At 43.5% G+C, this 22,881-nt stretch overlaps 2 protein-coding genes across 3 annotated transcripts in view; one reads left to right on the forward strand and one right to left on the reverse strand.

The window, feature by feature from the left end:
* The first annotated feature begins 11,874 nt into the window (after positions 1 to 11,874).
* Positions 11,875 to 19,196, forward strand: GPR119 (G protein-coupled receptor 119). Its single transcript, XM_072817861.1, has one exon. It carries the CDS (start codon positions 12,822 to 12,824, stop codon positions 13,827 to 13,829), a length of 1,008 nt encoding a protein of 335 aa, XP_072673962.1. The 5' UTR covers positions 11,875 to 12,821; the 3' UTR covers positions 13,830 to 19,196.
* SLC25A14 (solute carrier family 25 member 14) overlaps positions 14,240 to 22,881 on the reverse strand; it is a 54,917-nt gene continuing 46,275 nt past the window's right edge. For both annotated transcript variants that reach the window (XM_072817860.1, XM_072817856.1), the window contains one exon: positions 14,240 to 14,786. In XM_072817860.1, the coding sequence (XP_072673961.1) occupies positions 14,736 to 14,786 (51 nt within the window). In that variant the 3' untranslated portion in view covers positions 14,240 to 14,735. The remainder of the gene's footprint in view (positions 14,787 to 22,881) is intronic.

Here is a 22,881-nt window from a genome sequence, read left to right on the forward strand (position 1 = left end):
AATCCATCTCATATGTGTCCATGTCAATAACTGGTATCAGACCATGCCTGGTCTAAAAGTGAAGTTCCAGAGCTGGGTAGTTCTCTGTGTAGGCCCAGCTTAGAGCCCCAGAAATTAAGCATTTCATAAAAGTACTTTGATGATGGGATTATGACAACTGTACCCTCAATGACCCATCATGTACCCACATCCTGCCAAAAGCAGGAGACTCTCCACCAATCAAAGTTTCCCTTCATTCATTCTGTGTTTGTGCCCCCACCCCATCCAGCTCAGCTATTCATTAACTTTATGGAATTATCTTGGCAATGAAAACTAAACAGTGACAGATTGCATACAGGTTTTATCTGCTCCTGGGAATCTGAGGTTGCTTAGATGTAGGGTTGAAGTAGCCACTGCAAAGTGGTAAACTAGCATGCAACATTATCTGGCTGGATTCTTCAGGCAACTGTGAAATGAGAGAAATGGGGCTACATCTGGATCTTGATCATCATGAAGTTTTAAAAGGAAGCTGAAGCAAAAGAGTAGATTAAGAACAACCAAAGGGAAGGACAATTTAGTTGGAAGAGGACTTGGGAAGACTGCTACTATCTAGCTAGTAGGTTCAGCAGAGATATTCTGAACCTGGGAGTTCAAACAATCCCAGTTTGCCTGGGACATCTCCAACAACATGCCTCCAGTTGGTAGGAATTGGTAGGTCAGATGGTGCCTAGAGATTTCCATAAGTCTAAGCGGAAAGGGGATGAGGATCCAGGGGACCTTCTGAACTTAGTGTCTGAGAGGAGGACCAGGGTTTGCTGTTCAAGGTTTAGTGATCTCCACTAGTAACATTCATTTGGCACCCACTGTATGGAGAGCTCAGGTTTAGGTTCTATGGGCAATGCTAAGGAAGCCAAAGGCAGTTCTCACATTCAAGGCAAGGTCAAACAATGAGTCTAGCCAAATTCATCTCTTCACTTCCCACCATACCACATCCCAAAACAGCCTTCCCTCCTAACTTCCCTATTTCAAGCAAGGCTATCACCATTTTCCTGGTTGCCCAGGTACAAAAACAGGGGTTTCATATTTCCATGGTCCTTATTATTCCTCACCCAAAGATTTCTATCCAATCACCAGGTCCTAATAATTGTGGTACTGCAATGTCTATAAAATGCATCTCATCTAGTCACAGTTCTGTTTCATTAGCACATTCCTTCTAGTTCTTTCATGTTATCTCCCCAGAAAGTATGTAAGATCCTGGAAAATAAAGGTCCCTCATTTTTAAGTCCACAGCACCTCAAACCTCAAACCTTTTCTGCACACATAGCAAGCCACCAATACAACTATTGGTCAATGAAATTAAAAATACACAGAGCTGTAGTAACCTTTAGGGAAACAGATGAGGATAGGAGAAAAGCTTTTACCTTCCTTTTGTTTCTTTCTATATTGTTTGAATTTTCTTCCCTTTATCCAGATATCACTTACATATTTTATTGCCATGTTATCTTGGCAGAGATATCATGACCTTTATTTTCTCACTTTTGTCTTTTGTTCATTCATTCAACAAATATTTATTGAGCAACTATTACGTGCTGTACACAGTTATGGGTGCTAGGTTTGTATCAGTGAACAAAGCAAGGAGAGTTCCTGTCCTCATGGAGTTTACATTCTTGTTGCAGAAAAAGGAAAATAAGTGTATAAATATACATGCGATGTTGAAAAGTGCTATGAAGGGTAAGGGGACAGAGAGTGATGAAGTGTTGCTATTTTTAAAAGGTGATGGATCAAAGAAGGCCTCCCTGATAAGGTGACATGGAGGCAGAGACCTGCAAGGAGATGGGGAACAAGCCAGGGGGTATTTGGGAGAAGAATGTTCAGGCAGAGTGAACAGTAAGTGCAAAGGTCCTGAGACAGGAGTGTGTTTGAGGAACAATAAGGAGACCAGAGTGGCTGGAGAGGAGCATGCAAGAAAGAGAATGACAGATTTTTTTTTTATTTAACAGAATCTGATTTCATATCCATCATGTACCAGACACTGTTCAAGGTACTTTACATACATTAACTCATTTACTTTTCACAACAATCCTATGTGGTAGATACTATTATCCTCATTTTGCAGATGAGGAAACTGGAGCAAAGAGAGGTCAAGTCACTTGCCCTATGTCACACAGCCCTATGTCAATGGTAGAGCCAGAATTTGAACCTGGGTAGTGTGGCTCCAATGTCTGCACCCTTATCCATGATGCACAGGATAAATGGGGATGAGAGGAACAGATCAGGCAGGGACATGTTAGGTTGCAACTTTAGATTTAACTAGGTGAGGTGAGAAGCCAGCAAAGGATTTTAATCTGGCTTACATTTTAGCAGAATCACCTTGGCTGCAAACTGTGGGGTTGGGGAAGGGAGACTAGGGTAGAGGCAGGGAGACTAGGAAGCTTTGCAGTAATTCAGGCAAGAGATGATGATGGTTTATCTCAGATAGACAGCAAAGGAGAGGGTGTCCCATACTGGTATTTTTTAAACTAAAAAAAATATTTTAAAAATCAGGGGATCCCTGGGTGGCTCAGCGGTTTGGCGCCTGCCTTTGGCCCAGGGCTTGAACCTGGAGTCCCAGGATCGAGTCCCACATCGGGCTCCTGGCATGGAACCTGCTTCTCCCTCTGCCTGTGTCTCTGCCCCTCTCTCTCTCTCTCTCTCTCTCTCTCTCCTCTCTCTCTCTCTTTCTCTCTCATTAATAAATAAATAAATAATTTTAAAAAATAAAAATAACACACATGACATCAACAGAAAAGCATATTCTATGTTTATGAGTGCTCAGGTGGTGAGGTAGGTGCTAGGGCTACTACAGGAAATAAGACCATAAGGACCACAAGACCCAGTCCATGCCCTTGAAGAGCTCACAGTATTGCCAGATAGTTGCATGTATGAATAAACATAATACAAAGATATGAGAGTCAAAATGAAGGTATGAGTGAATGTTATTGGAACCAGTTGAGAAATCAATTAATTCTGACCCCTAGGGGGTCAGGGAGCTGGGAGTGGACAACAGGTTGTCAGGGAAAGCTACAGCGAGTCAAGGGATAGTTCAAAGGCAGGGAGGAAGACTGGTTTGGGAGAAAACTGATGAATCTGGTTGGCAAATTGTTGAGTCTAAAGCACCCAAGGAGCCAACAAAGGAGACCAAGGAGGAGGATAGATGAAGATGAAGCAACAGGAGAAAGTAGGATTCAAGAAGAGAGCAAAAAGTGATCAATGCTGTCAAACTCTGCAGAAAAGTTCTCTGGTGGAAGCACCTTTAAGTTTTCAGTGTTCCTGCCTACTTATGCCAATTGGTCCAAAACAATGTCTGTTTCTTAATTATAGGTTGCCTGGAGGAATATAGAATAAGACATGATGTGTGTGTTAACAAGATCTTACCATCTCTTCCAAGGATACTAACCTGAATCTATACATGGGCTTCAGGACCTTGCATTTGTTTGTATGATGTGTTTGTTACATGAACATGTGCATTTTTAAGGAGAAGGTCCATAGCTTCCAAAAGATTTCAAAATGGTTCCATGGTTCAGTAAACAACAGCTCAACAGCTAAGGACTGCTGCCTTAGCAGCAGATAATGCATCTAAGCATTATCTGTGAATATCATCATCCACAGATAGTTCAGAGAAGGTTGCAAAACTTGGCAAGAACTGTTGCAAGAGAACTGGCATGAGTTATGTGAGTCAGATATTGATAATTGGAAGCATACTACACCCCCCACAGCCTCCCTCTAAGCTCAGCACAGCTACTTGCTCCCAGCAATCTGACTCTTAGGTATAATCTTGAGGATCTGGACAGAGAATCCCAAACTCTTGAAGGAGAGGAGACCAAGTCACTTCCAGGGGTGAATATGCCTTCTAGAAGATATATGACAGATGCCGTTTTATCACCTGCTTGTCATTGTTCAACTTTCCTCCAGCACCCAGGACAAATCAGTAGCTTTCTAAACCCCAAGCAGGATAAATTTCAGAAGTAGATAAGGATTCTGATGAGCTGACTTTAAAAACAGAATCCAGTTTCAGGGAAGAAAGGAAGAGAGTAAAGAAGAAATTGCTGGGGCAGTAGACAGCTCCAATTCAAGTGGAGCCCACCTGTAATCACAAATGACATTTACTCTAAATTCATGATGTTAAATCCCTGTTGGCATACAGGCCTAAGGACCATGCGTGCAGAATTGAACTGAATAGGATCATCAGACCAGGTGGGATGAGGAGTAGAGGTGGGCCAATCGAACTGGAGTTGAATAGAAAAGTATTTTTTTAAAGATTTTATTTATTTATTCATGAGAGACACACAGAGAGAGGCAGAGACATGGGCAGAGGGAGAGGCAGGCTCCCTGTGGGGAGCCCGATGTGGGACATTATCCCAGGACCCCAGGATCAGGCCCTGAGCCAAAGGCAGACACTCAACCACTGAGCCACCCAGGTGTCCCTAGAAAAGTATTTTTGAGGAATGACAGGACCCTGACTAGAGCAGGAGTTCCTAAAAGCATGTCAATATCCAAGTCAATGACTAATGAGTGCCCTACCCTCTAGTCTCCAAAATATTCCTTGCATTAACAACTTTTACCCTCCTCACAGTGATTCTCACTATTTTGAGCCAGACTTCTGGGATGTTCTGTTGCTGAACCACATCATAGGATGACATATTGAGGCCAAAGTGAGAAGCCAGTTAACAGGAGTGCTAGGTGAGACACTGATCCAGAGATTAGGAGACAGTCCAAAGATAAGGGAAAGGGGCAGGTGGCCAGACAACTGAGACACATCCTTATAAAGACAAACTGAGAAGCAAGCAAAGCCCTCAGAAATGAAACACAGGTATCTTGGCTCAAGACCCAGTGACACTGCAGGTCGGCTGACTGCCTTCTTCTTGTGCATGGTGGACGCTGACATCCGTCACGAGGCTGGGCACAAGTTTTCAAAGCCATAGGATGGTGCCATATGGCTTTCCCTCTGCCTCTGGTCAGCAACTCACATTTCTGTAACATTACAATTCTAGAGACCGAGTTAGATGAATCTAGATTCTGAGACTTGGCAGACCTGGGTTCAAAGCCCAACTCTACCACGTGCTAGCTGTGGAACTTGGGGGATTTAATTAGCTCTAATTAACTTCTATGTGCACTGGTGATAATATCACCTTGAGGGCATTAAATGAGATCGTGCATGTAAAATGTGTGTGATAAGAGGTATTACTAATATTAATAATAATCGTCTTCTCAGATTCCAAATACCCCCAGCCCTTGTTCAAATGCCTCTGCTTCTGCAACCCCCAAATCCTAACCCCAGATCTTCCTTGAGAAGAAGCTGGAAATGGCCATCTTGAGAGGGCTACAATCTAAAATTAGGCTGGAAGGGCCCCTGGAGTGCAGTCTTTCATGAAGAATACCCTGAATAGCCTTCAAGAAAGACTTGCAATGAAAAAAAGCAAGAACTGTTCATTGAATGTGTATGTCTCCCCTCACCCCATCTCCATTGCACCTCATCACCCAACTCCTAATCTTCAGGGGGAGGGAAGGCTTTCCATGAACTTGCCCCAGCAATATAAATAAATAAAAGGAGCAAGAAAGTTCTGAGCCCGGGGTGGCAAATGAAAACATCTTTGTACTCGCTGTGCTCCTCCAGCCTGCATGAAGGCATAGCTAAGATGCAACACAATCAGAGCAACCCAAAAGTGCCGAGGAGGATCTTCTTTTTCTTTTTTTATTGGAGTTCAGTTTGCCAACATATAGCATAACACCCAGTGCTCATCCCATCAAGTACCCCCTCAGTGCCCGTCACCCAGTCACCCCCATCCCCCGCCCACCTCCCTTTCCACCACCCCTAGTTCGTTTCCCAGAGTTAGGAGTCTCTCATGTTCTGTCTCCCTTTCTGATATTTCCCACTCATTTTTTCTCCTTTTCCCTTTATTCCCTTTCACTATTTTTTATATTCCCCAATTGAATGAGACCATATAATGTATACAATGGAATATTACTCAGCCATTAGAAACGACAAATACCCACCATTTGCTTCGACGTGGATGGAACTGGAGGGTATTATGCTGAATGAAATAAGTCAATCAGAGAAGGACAAACATTATATGGTCTTTCTTCCTTTTAAAGACCCTTTCCTATTTATATAGCTAGACTGGAGCAAAGCCCTTCCAAGGATTGCTTTCTCCCTGCAGGGTGCCTGCCCTCTGCTGGGCTTCATGGTCATTGGCATTTGGCAACTCAGGCCAGCAAGCTGCTCCTTCCTGGCTAAGTAGTAACCTTTGTAGGATCACAACTAAATGTCTCTTGGGCAGCAGGCACTGCCAAGCAGCAATATAACCAGAACCCTGTTTTTTAATTGTCTCCTTATATTAATCCTTTAGTTTAATGTATGAGTGTCCTATTGCTGCTGTAATCACCACAAACCTGCTGCTTTAAACATGAGTTTATTATCTTCCAGTTCTCGAGGTCAGAAGTCTGAAATCGATTTCACATCAAAGCATCAGTAGGCCCGATTCCTTCTTTTCTTTTCTTTTTTTAAAAGATTTTATTCATTTATTCATGTGGGGGGGGGGCAGACACACAGGCAGAGGGAGAGGCATGCTCCATGCAGGGAGCCCGATGTGGGACTGGATCCCAGGTCTCCAGGGTCACGCCCTGGGCTGAAGGTGGCGCTAAACCGCTGAGCCACCCTAGGCCCTGTTCCTTCTGGAGACTCTCGGGAAGAATCCATGCCCTTGCCTTCTCTAGTTTCTAGAGGCCTCTTACAATTTTTGCTTGTGACCCCTTCCTGGCATCATTCCAACCTCTTGCTTCCATCATCCCCTAATACTGCTCACTGATATTCTGCCTTCCTCTTATAAGGACTCTTGGGATTATAACCTTGAGCCCACCCAGAAAGTCCACGATAACCACTCCATCTCAAGACTCTTCCTTAATCACCTCAGCAAAGTCCCTTTTTGCCATGTAAGGCAAGATATTCACAGGTTCCAGTGATGTGAACATGGACCCTTTGGGGGCCATTATTCAGCCTACCATACCTAGGCTTCTGCAGCATGGAGTAGCAAAAAGCTAATGGATAAGGAGTGATAAGAATCGGGATGCTGATCCCAGCTCTGCCACTGCTTCCTAGCTGGGTCACCTCAGGCAGGTCCCTTCGCCTCTCCAAGCCTCAGCTTCCCTTGTAAGCTGGGGAGAATAACACTGAGCTCACGAGGTGTCACTTGAACGGGTGAAAAGCTCTGAGCATAGTAGTGAGCACAGAGCAGGCACCCCGTAAACACACTGGGAGGGTACGTCAACATGGGGAAAGAGAGGACAAGCAGTTAAGAGAGGACTACCATAGTGCAGATGAAAGAAAACATAGTGCTAAATGAGAGGGTACTAGCAAGAATGGAAAGCAGGAGTGGGAAGATAAATGGCGAGATATACGTGAGTCCAGAGTCCTATATTTCGTTGGGCTCAGGGTAAAAAAATAATTCAATCCTCATTTTCCACAATCCCTGGGCTTTAGTGACCCAAAAAGGGGGGAGGGTCTTCTACTTAATTTCAGCTCAGGCGCCTGTGAAAAAACCCAAAGCATAGACATGTCAGATTGTAGGGCAGAGGTCATAGGATGGACGAAGGCACAGAGGCACAAACTGGCAAGAAAAGGAGACAGCATGTTGTCCCTATGGTTGATAAGAGACAAGACAAATTCCTGGTGGCTGTTCCACACAAGCTTCTGGCACCTCTGACAATTTCCAACACCTGCTGCTTATGAGCTGTGCGGCCTTGGACAAATCAGCCACCCTCTGCAGGACTTCGTTTTTCCCATTTGTAAAAATGAGTTATTAATAGTACCTACCTTATAGAATTTGGGGGAGGATTAAAGGAGAATATGTTGTATATTTAACACAGCACTCAGCTTTTAAAGGCCCCATGTATGTTAGCTAGTATCACTGCCACAAGGCAGCTCAGAAGCCCAAGCTGTCTAAGGCTGTTGCCTCAAAGTGCCTCCCACCCCAAGAAGAGACTAAAGCCTCAAATACTGTTTTCTCCCATCCTATTTTGCCCTGCCACTTTTCCCAATGCACACACACACACACACACACACACACACACACACTTCCTTCTACAAGTACCGCACAAGCAAATAACAACAGTACAAGCAAAAGCAAATACATAAGTATGTATATTTATATATAAAATGTGTATGTGCACCACATACATTTTTGTGTGGTCCGCAAAGGCCTTTGCAAAGTGGTGTCTGAGCTGGAGTGGGGAGGGGGTTGAGGAGGTTTTTTCTTTTGAAATTATATGAATACCTCCTCACTGTGAAAATACATAATAAGTCAGAAGTATTCAAAGTAAATTGTGACAGTCACCCTTCAAACTGCCCCTGGACCCACTCCCCTCCTCAAAGTTACTCACTCTCCATTAACATGCATTTATTGTGATTTCTATTCATTTTTTACACACAGAAAGTTGGGGTTTGGGGCTTTATGTTCGAAATGGATCCAAACTGTACATATTGATGTGACTTGATTTATCCATCAGCAGTATGCCTTGGAGGTCTGTGTCAGGACATATAAACCTATCCCATTCTTTTCATACCACTGCATAATATTTAATAGCAATGGAGGCAGCAGTCTAGTCATTCGCGAAGCAATATTAAATGTCACTGCTGCCTTTGTCTCTGGGCATGATGCAGCTAAACCACAGAGGCAGATGGCTAGTCTAGGCACCACAAGGAACCAGGCGTGACTTATTTTGGATATCTTCCTAGAACTCCTCGCCCAGAGAGCTGGCTCTGAAGGCAGCCTCTGTTGAAGCCTGGCTTCTCCTCCACTCCCATTCCAATTGAAACCTCTGGTCCTTGGTCCCATGGCCTCAGGGTGGATGAAGCACCCCATTGCATCTTTGGTGACAGCCCACTACAATCAGCATTCAATGTGTTAGTTACGGTAGAGTTTGGCCATTGAATAAGCCCTCTCATCCTTTACCTTCCTTTGTCAATCCTAGCTTGTTTACCTTGTTGGTGCTCCACGCTGGAGACTCTGAGAACCCTCAGCCTCAGGATCATGAGGACCAAGCACTGACCTTCCAAGAAGGAACCACGTTCTCCATGGTCTTGATCCCCTGGCATGGGCACAGCCACAGGACCCACAGCTGAGTCCATGCAGTAGTGGGAGAAAGGGAACAGAAAAGCCCAAGGAGGACACAGAGTTGGGGATCGCTGAGAAAGAAGGGAGGGAGCTAAGGGAGAGAAAAGACTCCTATGGTCCCATCAAAAACAGGCTGCATAGGGACTTAAAGCCAGCTCAATGGGAATAACAATGTTTTGCAGATGTTTTACACCACTGCAGGAATTCCCTCTAAGGCCCTCCCAACATGTGAGCATTCAAGCTCTGCTTGCATACTTCCAATGACAGGGAGATCACTACTTTTCAAGGCTGCTGAGGTAAGTTTATTTTTTTAAGACTTTATGTATTCATAAAAGACACACAGAGAGAGGCAGAGACATAGGCAGAGGCAGGCTCCCTGCGAGGAGCCTGATGTGGGACTCCACCCCAGGACCCCGGGATCACGACCTGAGCCGAAGGCAGGCACTCAACCACTGAGCGACTCAGGTACGCCATGCCCGTGAGATTAGTTTAAATCAGCTTATGGGTGCCTGAGAGGACAAGACAGAAAACAAGAGAGCATTGATGGCTAAAAGAAATAAATGTCTAGGACACACATAAAGGAAGATTACACTGAGAAGAGCATCTTTAGGGGATGGTGGGAAAAGACATAGGCAGCAGAGAAGACTGGTGTGGTAGGCAGAAAAATGCCTCCTCCCAAAGATGTACATGTCCTAATCCCCAGAACCTGTAAATATTTTACCCCACACAGTAAAAATCACTTTGCAAATGTGATTGAGTTAAGGATCTTGACATGCGGAGGATATCGTGGATTATCCAGGTAGACTCAGTATAATCGCAGGGGACCTTAAAAGAGGGAGGCAGGAGGGTCAGAGAGAAGCAGAGGTTGGAGTGATGTGCCATGAGCCAGGGAATGCAGGCAGCCTATAAAAGCTGAAAAAGGCAAGGAAGCTGTCCCCTAGAGCCTCCCAAAGGAATCCAGCCCTGCCAACACCTTGATTTGAGCCCTGTAAGATCTGTTTTGGACTTCTGACCTCAAGAAGGGTAAGATAATACCATTACATTGTTTAAGCCACTAAGTTTGTGGCGGTTTGTTACTGTAGCAAAAGTAAACTAATATACCAGGCACTTGAGAGTGAGAAGGAGGAAAGGACAATTTTAATGTGCCTACAGATCACCTGGAGATCTTGTTCCAAGGCAGACTCTGCTTCAGTAGATCTTGGGCAGGGCCTAAGATTCTGCATTTCTACCAAGCTCACAGGTCATACCAGTGTTCCTGATCTGAAACACACTTTGATTAACAAGAGACTAGAAGACACTTAATAAAAATACCTATGTAGCATTTTATAGTTCATGAAGCCTTCTAATATCCATCATACATCAGGGACACTCAGCTGGCTCATTCTATGGAGCCTGCAACTCTTGTTCTCAGGGTCATTAGTTCGAGCCCTACACTGAGTGTCCAGATTACTTAAAAAATATCCATCACACCTCATTCTGTCATCCCCACAACTCTGTGACATAGGGGCTATTGTCCCCGTGTTACACACGAGGAAGCCAAAGCTAAGTCAGATTTTGTCCAAGCAAAATCACAGAGACTGTGTTGGGCTGGATCCCAGGTGTCCTGACTCCAGCCGCCTGTGTTTCTTGCCCCTGGCAGGACATTAGAATCACATGAGGAGCTTCCCAAGCCCCAAATGCATAGGTCACACCCCAAACTAATGATATGAGAACCTCTTGGTGTATGACCCAAATATCTATATCTTCAGAATCACCAAATTATTCCACAGCACAGCCAAGGTTAAGAACCATTTCACTAGAGCAGTGGTTCCCAAATGGGGTCCCCAAATCAGCATCACCTGCAAACTTGTCAGAAATGCAGATTCTCAGGCCTGCCCCAGAATAAAGAATCAAACCTTGGGGTGAGGCCTCAACCTGTATGCTAAGACGCCCTTCGAGGGACTCTGACACACTCTCAAGTTTGAGCATGGGCTTCAGAAGGACCATCTTGACTCCAAGCTCTGGAAACACGAGCACAGCCTTAGATGCAGGCATAAAATGAAGCCAGGTGCTATGCAACCGAAGTCAGCTTCCTAACAGGGGTACCAAAGAAAAAGAACTGTTCTTAGACTGGCAGATGAAATACTGAGTCCCCATGCCACAGACCTTCCAATCCTTTGTGAGAGAGACATCTGTCACGGGACCTCTCTGACTGTCAAAACATACTGGAATATAATATTTGCCTCCAACCCTGTACCTTGCTCTCCACTCCCTCACTTAAAACACTAACCTTTCCCATTTGTGCTCTCACCTGAAATGAGTAAATAAGCTTCAAACCACTCTTCTCCCCACCCGTCTCTCCTTGGTAGCCGAGAGTAGCAGGCAAAAGGTTAGTTCTAATGTACCCGAACAAATGGATATACAACCTAAAATAGGAGTGCCCTGCCTGAGCCCATCTCACCTGTCTCAGCAACACTGCAACCCTTCAGCCTAACGCTGTCCACCCTGGAAATGGAAACTTCCATGATCAAACAGAACAGATACCCTCAAGGATGCAGCCCGCCTCCTTTTGTCACATCTCAGGGAGATCTTGGGTCTGCAGGATCAAGAATTACAAGGCTAAGGGTGCCAGGGTGGCTCAGTGGTTGAGCATTGGCCTTTGGCTTAGGTCATGATCCCGGGGTCCTGGGATCGAGTACCGCACTGGGCTCCCCATAGGGAGCCCACTTCTCCCTCTGCCTATGTTTCTGCTTCTGTGTGTCTCTCAGGAATAAATAAATAAAATCTTAAAAAAAAAAAAAAAAGCGAAAGGTTGGAGGCCAGTACTTATGATCAGGGACATGTTTTCAATGAGTATAGCCAAAGATAGCAGCTTTAGACAGGGAATAGGCTCTATTCTAAACTGAATAACCACCATTCACAAGTTTCTCCTTTCGTGTTCCTGCCCTTCGGAATCAGCTGAGTTCTGATGGATAAGAGGGGAACAGCACATCCTATTCGAGAGAATTAGAATCTGAGGTGTTAGGAAGCAAAAGATTTTTTTAAAAAGCAGCTTAAATGTGTGGTAACTCCCCTGAAAGTATGCTGGGCGCTGAAATAGCCTGCCCTGCCCTCACTTCAACTGATTATGATCATCCTGCTTGATTGAAAGCAGTAATAGTATTGACTGAGAATTCATTATGAAGCAAGTACTAAATTAAGCTGAGATTAGTTGTTAAGCTAGTTGAGGCTGAGGAAAAGAAGGGGAAGTTTCATATAAAGCGATGGAGGAAGAAAAAGTGTGATTAGAGTCTGTTATATCTTTTGCCAGACAGGAGACTTGATGAGTGCCCCAGTCCCTCCAAAGAAAAGTCCTCAAAGCATAAATGAAGGAAGATAGTCTGGCCAGACAGTATGTACCAGGTACTCAGGAGTTGTCTAGTAACTTGGTTGTTGGAGGAGGAGGGACTAGCTCAAGGCCCAGGGGGAGGTCCGCACTGGGACTGTCACCTTCAGAGAGTGGGAGAGGCAAGAGGCCGAGGACTGAAAGAGAGGGGGTGAGGGATTCTTCGTGACCAGCAGGATCTCAGAGATGGCAAGCTGCCAGCCTGTACTGCCAGCGGTGGCCAGACCTGTGCTACAGCTCTGAACCCACCTCTTTCTCCCCTAGTCCATGAGAATCTGAGCCAGAGAGCCAGCATGCCCTGGTAAGTGGAAGTCCTACCACTTCAAGACATGGAGTCATCTTTCCCATTTGGAGTGATCCTTGCTGTCCTGGCCTCCCTCATTATTGCTGTTAATGTGCTAGTGGCCGTGGCTGTGCTGTTGTTGATACACAAGAATGATGGTGTCGGTCTCTGCTTCACCTTGAATCTGGCTGTGGCTGACACCTTGCTTGGTGTGGCCATCTCTGGCCTGGTCACAGACCAGCTCTCCACCCCGGCTCGGCCCACACAGAAGACCCTGTGCAGCTTTCGGATGGCATTTGTTACTTCTTCCGCCGCTGCCTCTGTCCTGACAGTCATGCTGATTGCCTTTGACAGGTACCTTGCCATCAAGCAGCCCCTCCGCTACCTCCAGATCATGAATGGGCTCATGGCGGGAGCCTGCATTGGTGGGCTGTGGCTGGTGTCTTACCTCATTGGCTTCCTCCCACTTGGAGTCCCCGTATTCCAGCAGACTACCTACCACGGTACCTGCAGCTTCTTTGCTGTGTTTCACCCACGCTTTGTGCTGACCCTCTCCTGCGTTGGCTTCTTCCCAGCCCTGCTGCTCTTTGTCTTCTTCTACTGCGACATGCTCAAGATTGCCTCCATGCACAGCCAGCAGATCCGAAAGATGGAACAAGCAGGAGCCGGGACTGGAGCATGCCGGCCTCCACGGACTCCCAGTGACTTTAAGGCTGTTCGCACCGTGGCTGTTCTCATTGGGAGCTTCACTCTGTCCTGGACCCCATTCCTTGTCACTGGCATTGTGCAGGTGGCCTGCCAGAAGTGCTACCTCTACCTGGTGCTGGAACGGTACCTGTGGCTGCTCGGTGTGGGCAACTCCCTGCTCAACCCACTCATCTATGCCTATTGGCAGAAAGAGGTGCAGCAGCAGCTCTACGAGATGGTCCTGGGAGTGAAGAAGGGGTTCACTTCGTGCCTTCTCCTTCTCTCAGCCAGGGCTGGTCGCCCTGAGAGGCCCAGGGAAAATTTCTGTCCTATCGCCACTATCTCCCACTCACAGCTTGATGGCTAAGACGGTAAGGGCAGAGGAGTTTTAGAGTGCCTTCTCCCTCCCCTGTCTGGGCCCCAGCTAGGAAATTAGATGGAGCTAGGGAATGAGAGCACTTGCTTCAGGCAGCCAACCACCTTCATCCCAGACTGAGAGGAACTGAGACAGGGTGCTAACTTTCTTCTAGAATCAATTTCCTCATCTGCAAATCCCTGTTTCTCCCTATCCTTCTTTTGTAATGAGTCTGTTTCTCCTGTACAGGTATACTTCCTTAAAGAAATGTACTACTGAAATGATGCTAAAAAAATCAAATCCTATTTTTGAATGCACTAGAGCAGCACTCCCCAGCAGAAATATAATGCCAGTCAAATATAATTTTAAATGTTCTAGTAACCATGTTGAAAAAAGGTAAAGAAGAAAAACACCAGGCAAAATTAATGTTAATATTTCATTTAACCCAATATACCGAAAACATGGTTTCGGTATGTAATCAATATAAAAATTTCTGCACTAGGTTTTTCATGCTAAATCTCTGAATCTGGTGTGTATTTTACCTTTACAGAACATCTCAATCCAAAGTAGCCCTATTTCAAATGCTCAGTAGTCACATATGACTAGTAGCTACCATAGCAGACAGCACAGCACTAGAGAAATGAGATTGTTCCTCTTAACTGTTTACTATAGTGACTGACTATGGTAAAGTGAGGTGTCCTGCCCTCCCTGATGTAAATCAGACTTTCTAGGTAGTGAACTTGCCTAAAACGTAGAAAGCTGGATTGGATTCTACAGCTTGTGTTCTTTCACACTTCATGGTATTCAAAACACTGTTTTCTTTGGAAATGGCCAATCTTGTGGTTATTTCTGCTACTGTCCCTCCTAATCTAACCACTCTTCTCTTCGGTGCTCCGTCCTCTCAGTTGGCTTCTTATGTCACTTGTAGCTACTTGCTGATGACAGTGCTGAACCACAAATTCTGAGACACTGGAAGAGAAGGCAGAGGAAAAAGGGGTAGGTGCCAAGAAAGGCACTTCCAGGCTCTCCACACTGGGCCCACTTTTTCCCGTCTGAGCTTGACCTTCTTAAATCCGCATGTTCCTAAGAAACTCAGTAGCCTAAGAGGATGCCCCCGACCTGTCCCAGGAAACCAGCCGAGGAAATGGTGTCTCATCCTGCTTTCTGTGGGTACAGGAAATGGCTGTTGGCAGCTGGGAATTATGGCCAGGCTCCCTCTGGGCAACCCTGGCAGCAGAAATTCAAGAACAGATTGAGGAAGAAATGTGGGAAATATGCTCAGTCTTCCTGAGCTTCCCTGTAACCCTTTCCTTAACCTCCTGGTCGCCACAGTGGATTCCTAGAAACCTTGCCTCTTAAGGCCCTCAACTAGATTATTTCCCTAGAAAGCTGCTGAGTGGACAACCAAAGAAGGCAAGAAGAAACCAATACAGAAAAGATTAAATTTGTCTGGGATTTGGTGCCAAAACAACCTTGGAAGGTTAACCCCTTGGTATGTTCAAAACGATGGCCTGAGGATGCATTTGAATCTAATGTGTAAAGGCTAAAGCCAAGAGACCCATGAAATTTTTCATTCAAATTTGAAACTAAAATGTTCAGAACCAGGATGGAATCTGGCCATCCTCCTCTCCACAGGATAGCACCACATTGTGATGTTTTGCACTTGGGTTTTAATTCCCCTTCAGTCTTAGATGAACTCCCAGCTGGCTTTTCTCAGTCATTTAGAGGTTAATGATCATTCCTTTCCATTTCCATACTCTGGAAAAGTCCCTTTTATTTTCACCCTCTACCTTCAGCACAAATGGCCTGTTGCTCACTGATCCATTCTAATACATATCAACCCTCCTTTGGTAGAATTTATTTTTTTGCAGTTGCTCCATTTACCACTCTGTCCCAGAGGAGGGCCATGCTTGCCTTGACCATAGCAGGCTTTATGTTCCCATAACTGAAGAACTTCTTGGCTTTCAAGTGGACGATAGAACCCAACGTGCTTTGAAGTGCTGAGCACCAAGAATTTACCACTTATGCCAGCAATAAGACACCTTCTTGGACTGGGTTGAGTTATTGGGAACTACACAGAACACAAACAGTAACTGGGTTTGGGGACAAGATGGGAAGCTGGTTCAAATCCATGCCCTCCTTATTGGTGGTTCAAAGTTTAATTTCCTGACCTTGATGCAGATGACTGATCTTGCCAAGGTAATACAAGCAAAGTGGAATGGAAATTAGTTACAAGAAAAAGGAGCTGAGGGGAAGCAATGTGACTGTTGTATTGTTAGGTCCAGTGTAAGAAACCTTGCTATCCCTGGGAGGCAGTATGTTGAGTGGAAAAGTCATAGGCGTTGAAGTCCAATAGACCAGTATTCAGACTATGATTCAGCTATTTAAACTGCCAAAGCTACAGCTTCCTCATTTGTAAAACTGGGGTAATAATGCCTACCTTATATGATTATAGAGAGGATTATCTCAGATAATGTATGGGAAAATGCCTAGTAAACTACAGCACCTGGTTAGTGCTCAGAAAATGTTCTCTTCCTCATCCTTAAAAATCCTGAAGAATTAAATATTCAGCTGACCAATTTAGGGAGTCTGGCATTTCTGTAGATACTATGGCCTCTAAGACAAGGACAGTTAGCTCCAAACTGTGAATTACTCAACCCCTGAATGTTTTTGAAAATGAATGAGGACTCAGGTTGAAAAAGACAAACAGTAAATCTAATACCTTAGCAGGATCAAAAGACAGCAGATACATCAAGGCACTATTATCATACACTTAAGAGTAGCTGCAATTATAAACATGGTATTTAATAAGTCACCAGGAGCAGAGGTACAGAATGCTATGCAAAAGTCTAATGGTTCTCTTTGACACAGGTCCCAGCACAGATAAGGGAATGCACTGGAGAGGAAACACTTAGATTTCATTCACACATCCAATGTTGTCTCCTGATGAACTGGCAAAGAAGCCAGATCCTGTTCAGCAATTTGATCAAAACAGCCAAAAGATATTAAGACCTTGTAGGACAGAATGCAGGTCAGTCCCATTTATAATTACCATAAAGAGCTTATGAATTTGTTATAAAAACTGTGTGACATGACTAAGTTTTCTACTAATTCTTTGGATAGCTGACATTATGCATAGCACACCTGTTTCAGAGGACAACTCTTAAGAACATAAGAACACACAGCCCTCTGTACAGGCGCATTTGAGTGCTAGAGACAGGTTGCTCTGATCTACCAAACTCTCCTTCTTGTTTAATAAGCCCATCTTTGAGAGTTGGCCAGCCAGAGTTAGCCTTGGGATATCTTCTCCCCATATGGAAAAGTATTTACTGAGTCAAATGGAAAATGAACTCTCATGACTGATTTCATTCACACTTGCTCAATCAATGGCCAAACTGAAGAGAGACCAATGAAAATAGCAGGCACAATAGATATTTCAAGGACACACATAGAACAAGAGGCAACATGGTGTTGATAGCTGGGTAACAAGAGCAGCAACTGACCCAAGGCCAGACCACAACTCCTTAGCTGTCATTGGCCACTCACTTATTTTGTGACTCCTTCAGTACCTCCCATGCCATCCTTCAAACTGCTGACTGGTCTGGAATCTTCTCCTTTGAATTAACAAATCTTCATTTGTCATTTTTGCAGTCATATAAACTCGATAATGGTACCTACAAGTGTCAACTGTTATTCATTCGTCTGTCCATCTATCATTCTACCTACTCCACAAACATATTTTGATAGCTAGGTGCTGAAATTGCCCCAGCTTTGCTGGGATTTCTTTCAGAGATAAATATTGATGTATATATGACATTTGGTATTCTTTTCTGATTATTAAAACAATTTTTGTTCATTTCAGAAATTTTTGAAAATACAGAAAATCATAAAGGTACCCATGATTGTACCATCCAGAGATGATCACTGTTATTCTCCATGTTTTCTTCACTTAACATTATATTGTGCATATTTTCCTATGTAATTAACTTTTCTTCAAAAACATGACTTGTGGGGCCCACCCCACAGTGGGGCACAGTCGGTTAAGCAGCCAACTCTTGGTTTCAGCTCAGGTCAAGAACTCAGGGTCTTGAGATTGAGGTCCCTGTCGGACTCTGAGCCCAGAGAGGAATCTGCTGGAGTTTCTCAGTCTCTCTCTCCCTCTCCCACTGCCCCCCCCCACCCCGTGCTCACTCTAGCTCTCTAAAATAAATTTTAAAAAATGACTAGTAATGGTTGCATGTTATTTCAACATGAGTATATTTTAACCATTTCTCTACAGTTGTATGTTTGTTATTTCCAATTTCTCATTATAATGCCACTATAAATACCTTTGTGTATAAATCTTTGACCGATCTGTTTAATTCCTTGGGATAAATTCTACAAAGAAGTATTACTAGGTCAAGGAGCATTAAACATATAAAAAATTTTGATTTATATTTTTGCTGGCGTTTCTTAAAGTGTAACGTTTGTCTAGAATATTTGCTAAGAGAAGTCAAGAGCAAGACATAAATGAATAGACCACACTGATGTGAAGATCTCAAAGCAATAAACGTACATGGCTTCCTGAAAGTATAAACCATGCCAAGGGGTTAACCAGTTGTTTTGTTTTTTGTTTTTTTGTTTTTTCAAACAGAAGCCTATTGACATGTCCTACTGCTAGAGTTAATCTATAGATTTAGAAATCTGGACTTATAGGACACAGCAGTTTAAGAACACCATTTACAATACAACTACATCATCAGTATGGACTGTGTAATATCCAGCTATCAATTTCAGTGTGTTTTCACTCTTCAAGTTTTCTGAGTTAGTTGCTTTGTGCAACACCACAAAATGCTAAGTAGGCATGAGAATAAGAAAACATAATCACATACAGCCAGGAGACCAGCCCTGATGCACTTGAAGCCTTGAAGCCATAGTTTTGCTGAGTTGCTGAAAGGGAAAGATGTACTCTGCCTAATGGATCGACTGAGCAGGGTAAAGTGCATGAGAGCTTAACATGCTACTACCCAGCCATATGTTCACTGGATTTACAAGCTGTTGGGACCATAATCAGTCACTGGGTTCAAAGAGCCCTCTCATGAAGAGTCCTAGAAACAACCAATACAGCTGTTAAGGGTCTGAGTCTGTTTTAATCCACAAAGCAGTTCCTGGTTCTTTAAAATGCCTTCTACACAATGCGTCAGGCAGGATCCATTTGCTCCAGCACACTGGACAGGACTAAAAGAGGGCCTCTTTTTTTTTTTTTTAATTTTTTTTTTATTTATTTATGATAGTCACACAGAGAGAGCGAGAGAGGCAGAGACACAGGCAGAGGGAGAAACAGGCTCCATGCACCGGGAGCCCGATGTGGGATTCGATCCCGGGTCTCCAGGATCGCGCCCTGGGCCAAAGGCAGGCGCCAAACCGCTGCGCCACCCAGGGATCCCGAGGGCCTCTTTTTTGGTTTAGGTTTGTTTTTATTTGGTGCATGTTGCCGAACAATCCAATGATTGAATCATATTTCTTATTTACTATAATAAATCTGTATCAGTTCCAGTTCTGTCTCAGTTTTGTTGACATTAAGGCACTAAAAAGCTGATAAACATGCTGAGATAAAAGTTGTTGGCCCAGTAAAATTCCACTGTCTTATAAAACTGTTCATTGTGCTTTTGCCACTCAATATTTTTACAGATTTGCACACTGAGCCATTCAACAAATACTAAAGCATTTTCTATAGAAGAGCAAACTGGTGTCATGTCATCTCAGAAGTGGCTTAAAAAGAAAGCTAGGGGCACCTAAGTGGCTCAGTCAATTAAGCATCCAACTCTTGATTTCGGCTGAGGTCATCTCAGGTGAGATACAGATTCACCTGTGCAGGGCATGGAGCCTGCTTGATATTATTTTTCTCCTTTACCCTTTGCCCCCCCCCCACATTGCTTGCTCTCTTTCTCTCTCTCTCAAAAGAACCCCCAAAAAACAAAAAAAAGTAAGAAAACTAAACCAAGAGATTATAGCCAAATGGCTATGAGGTTATTTCAAGTGTGGAAAAGATTCATAATCCAAAATTCCAACTACCACTTTAAGATCACCAAGTCCCTTAGTAATCTTATACAATGATGCATTAAATTGTTTTTCTTATTTACTAAATAAATAGGAAAGACAAGGATGCGTAGTGTTTATAGTGAGTTAGGCACATTCCAAAATACAACTGAATTCTGATGCTAAGAAAGTAAACAGGGAGAAGAAACATCCTTTAGTGAAACTGGAGAAATTAACACAGAGTAGCTACTCTGAGAAGATATTTTTTAAAAGGCAATTTTATGACTAATTTACATGCAATATACTGACTAGGTTGGCCTAGCAAAAATATTACCCCTTAAGTGATGTATTTTGGTGAATAGAAAATAAGTATTTATAATCAGGTTCTTAATAGTCTAATCATCCCTCCCATAAATCTATTCCTATGCCTAAGAACATACTTGTTTGCACTGGAGGAGAACAGGTGAGAAATCTAGCCCCTTGTCCAAATCATTCCATTTCAAACTCATGGCACCTCTATCAATTCCAAGTTCTTCCATTAATAGTACAACATACAACAAAAACAAGTTCCTGTGTGTATGGTGGACTGTGCTCACACTGGAGAAGGAAGAAGTAGGCTGGTGAGGAAAGAGTATGTAGAGAAAAAAGGCCAACAGATAAAAGAGTGGAAAGAAGTAGAAAGTGGAGGGACGCCTGGGTGGCTCAGTGGTTGAGCGTGTGCCTTTGGTTCGGGTTGTGATCTTGGGATCCAGGAACAAGTCCCACATTGGGCTTCCCTGTGGGGAGCCTGCTTCTCCCTCTGCCTCTTCTCTGTGTGTCTCATGAATAAATATTTTTTTAAAAAAGTAGAAAGTGGAGAATAAGAAGGATATTATTATATATTTGCAGTTACAGGTCTCCAGAAAAAAATAATTTAAAGCCAGTGTTACAGTTAAGTGTCAAAGAGTGACCAACCACGACAACTATTGACCTTCTTTCTCCCAGGGTGCTATAAAGATAGGGGAATTAATGAAATCAATATTCTTTACTGCTCACCTGCCATAAACTTTGTGACCCTGGACAAGGCTGAGTCAGTACACTTCTAGCATAGTGATTATAAGCATGGGTTCATGAGCCAGACTGCCTGAGTTGGAATCCTGGGCCTGTCATTGCCTAGGAACAAAGTATTCTACCTCTCTGTGCCTCAGTTTCAGTTTCTCACCTAAAAGTAAGGATGATATCTACCTCCTAGAGTGGTTGAAAGAATGTAAAGTTTTATAAACACAATACACTTAGAACAGTATCTGACATATAATAAATCCATATAAGTATTAGCTATTATCATCTGAGTTGCCTCATGCTCTAGCCTCTCAAAAGAAAGGAAAAAAACATTCAAAGTTTTTTCACCCTATAGCCTATATATTTGATCAGAAATGTCAGTTGTTTGATCTTCTGGTTGCTGGTAACATGATGGATTTTCTGATTCTAAAGGAAAATATCCATGTGATCCTCTGGAGTTTATTCATTCTTTTAATCAATCTTTATTTTATGACCAAACAGCTTCATTGAAATTCCTCACTGGCCATCCTAATCAAGTTAAACCACATGCTGGGTTTTTTAAAAGTTTTATTGAGATGTAATTTACATACCATAAAGATCACCTGCTCAAAGCATACAACTCAATGTGTCTTAGTATATTTACAGAATTGTGCAACCAGCAAACATAATCCAATTATCATGCCATTATTTATGTCCTTATTATGAAACCTCATATAACCTTATTATGAAACCTTATACCCACTAATAGTCCTCCCCCATTTCCCTCAGGCTTAGGCAATCACTAATTTACTTTCTATCTTTATGGGTTTGCCTATTCTGCACATTCTATTTAAAACTGGAACCATACACAGGCACCTGGGTAGCTCAGTCAGTTAAGCATCTGCCTTCAGCTCAGGTCATGACCCCAGGGTCCTGGGATCCAGCCCTGTGTTGGCCTCCTTGCTCTGCGAGAGTTCTGCTTCTCCTTCTCCCTCTGCTCCTCCCCACACCCCCTCCCACCAGCTCATGCTCACTTGCTCTCTTTCTCAAACAAAAGCTTTTAAAAAAGGGATCCCTGGGTGGCGCAGCGGTTTGGCGCCTGCCTTTGGCCCAGGGCGTGATCCCGGAGACCTGGGATCGAGTCCCACATCGGGCTCCTGGTGTATGGAGCCTGCTTCTCCCTCTCTCTGCCTGTGTGTCTGCCTCTCTCTCTCTCTGTAACTATCATAAATAAATAAAAATTAAAAAAAAAATAAAGATGTCGAAATTTATAAAAAAAAAAGCTTTTAAAAAAATAAAGCTGGAACCATATAATATGTGGACTTTTGTATCTGACTTTTTGCATTTAGCATGTTTTCAAGGTTCATCCATGTTGTAGCAATGTGTCAGCCCTTCATACCTCTTTATGGCTGAATATGCCATTGTATGGACATATCACAAATTGTTTATCCATTCATCAATTGATAGTTATTTGGGTTGTTTCCATCTTTTCGTTATTATAAATAATACTGCAATGAACATTGGTGTACAAGTATCTGAGTCCCTGTTTTCAATTCTTTTGGGTACAGAAATACTGGGTCTTATGGTAATCCTATACTTTTTTTTTACTTTTTTTATTTTTTACATTTGTTTTTATTTAAGTTTGATTTGCCAACACATAGTATAACATCTAGTGCTCATCCCATCATGTGCCCTCCTCAATGCCTGTCACCCAGTTACCCCATCTCCCACCCACCTCCCCTTCTGCAACCCTTTGTTTCCGAGTTAGGAGACTCTCATGGTTTGTCTCCCTCTCTAATTTTTCCCACTTAGTTCCCCTCCTTTCCCTTATAACCCCTTTCACTATTTCTTATATTCCACACATGAGTGAATCCTATGAGTAATCCTATACTTTTAAGGAAATGCCCAACTGTCTTCCAAAAGAGCTACACCATTTTACAACCTCTACTGTAATGTATGAGTTCCAATTTCTTCACATCCTCGCCAACTCCTGTTACTGTCTGGATTTCTTTTTGATATGCTGGGCTTT

Source organism: Canis lupus, chromosome X (assembly GCF_048164855.1).
Source record: "Canis lupus baileyi chromosome X, mCanLup2.hap1, whole genome shotgun sequence".
In the NCBI taxonomy this organism is placed as follows: domain Eukaryota; kingdom Metazoa; phylum Chordata; class Mammalia; order Carnivora; family Canidae; genus Canis; species Canis lupus.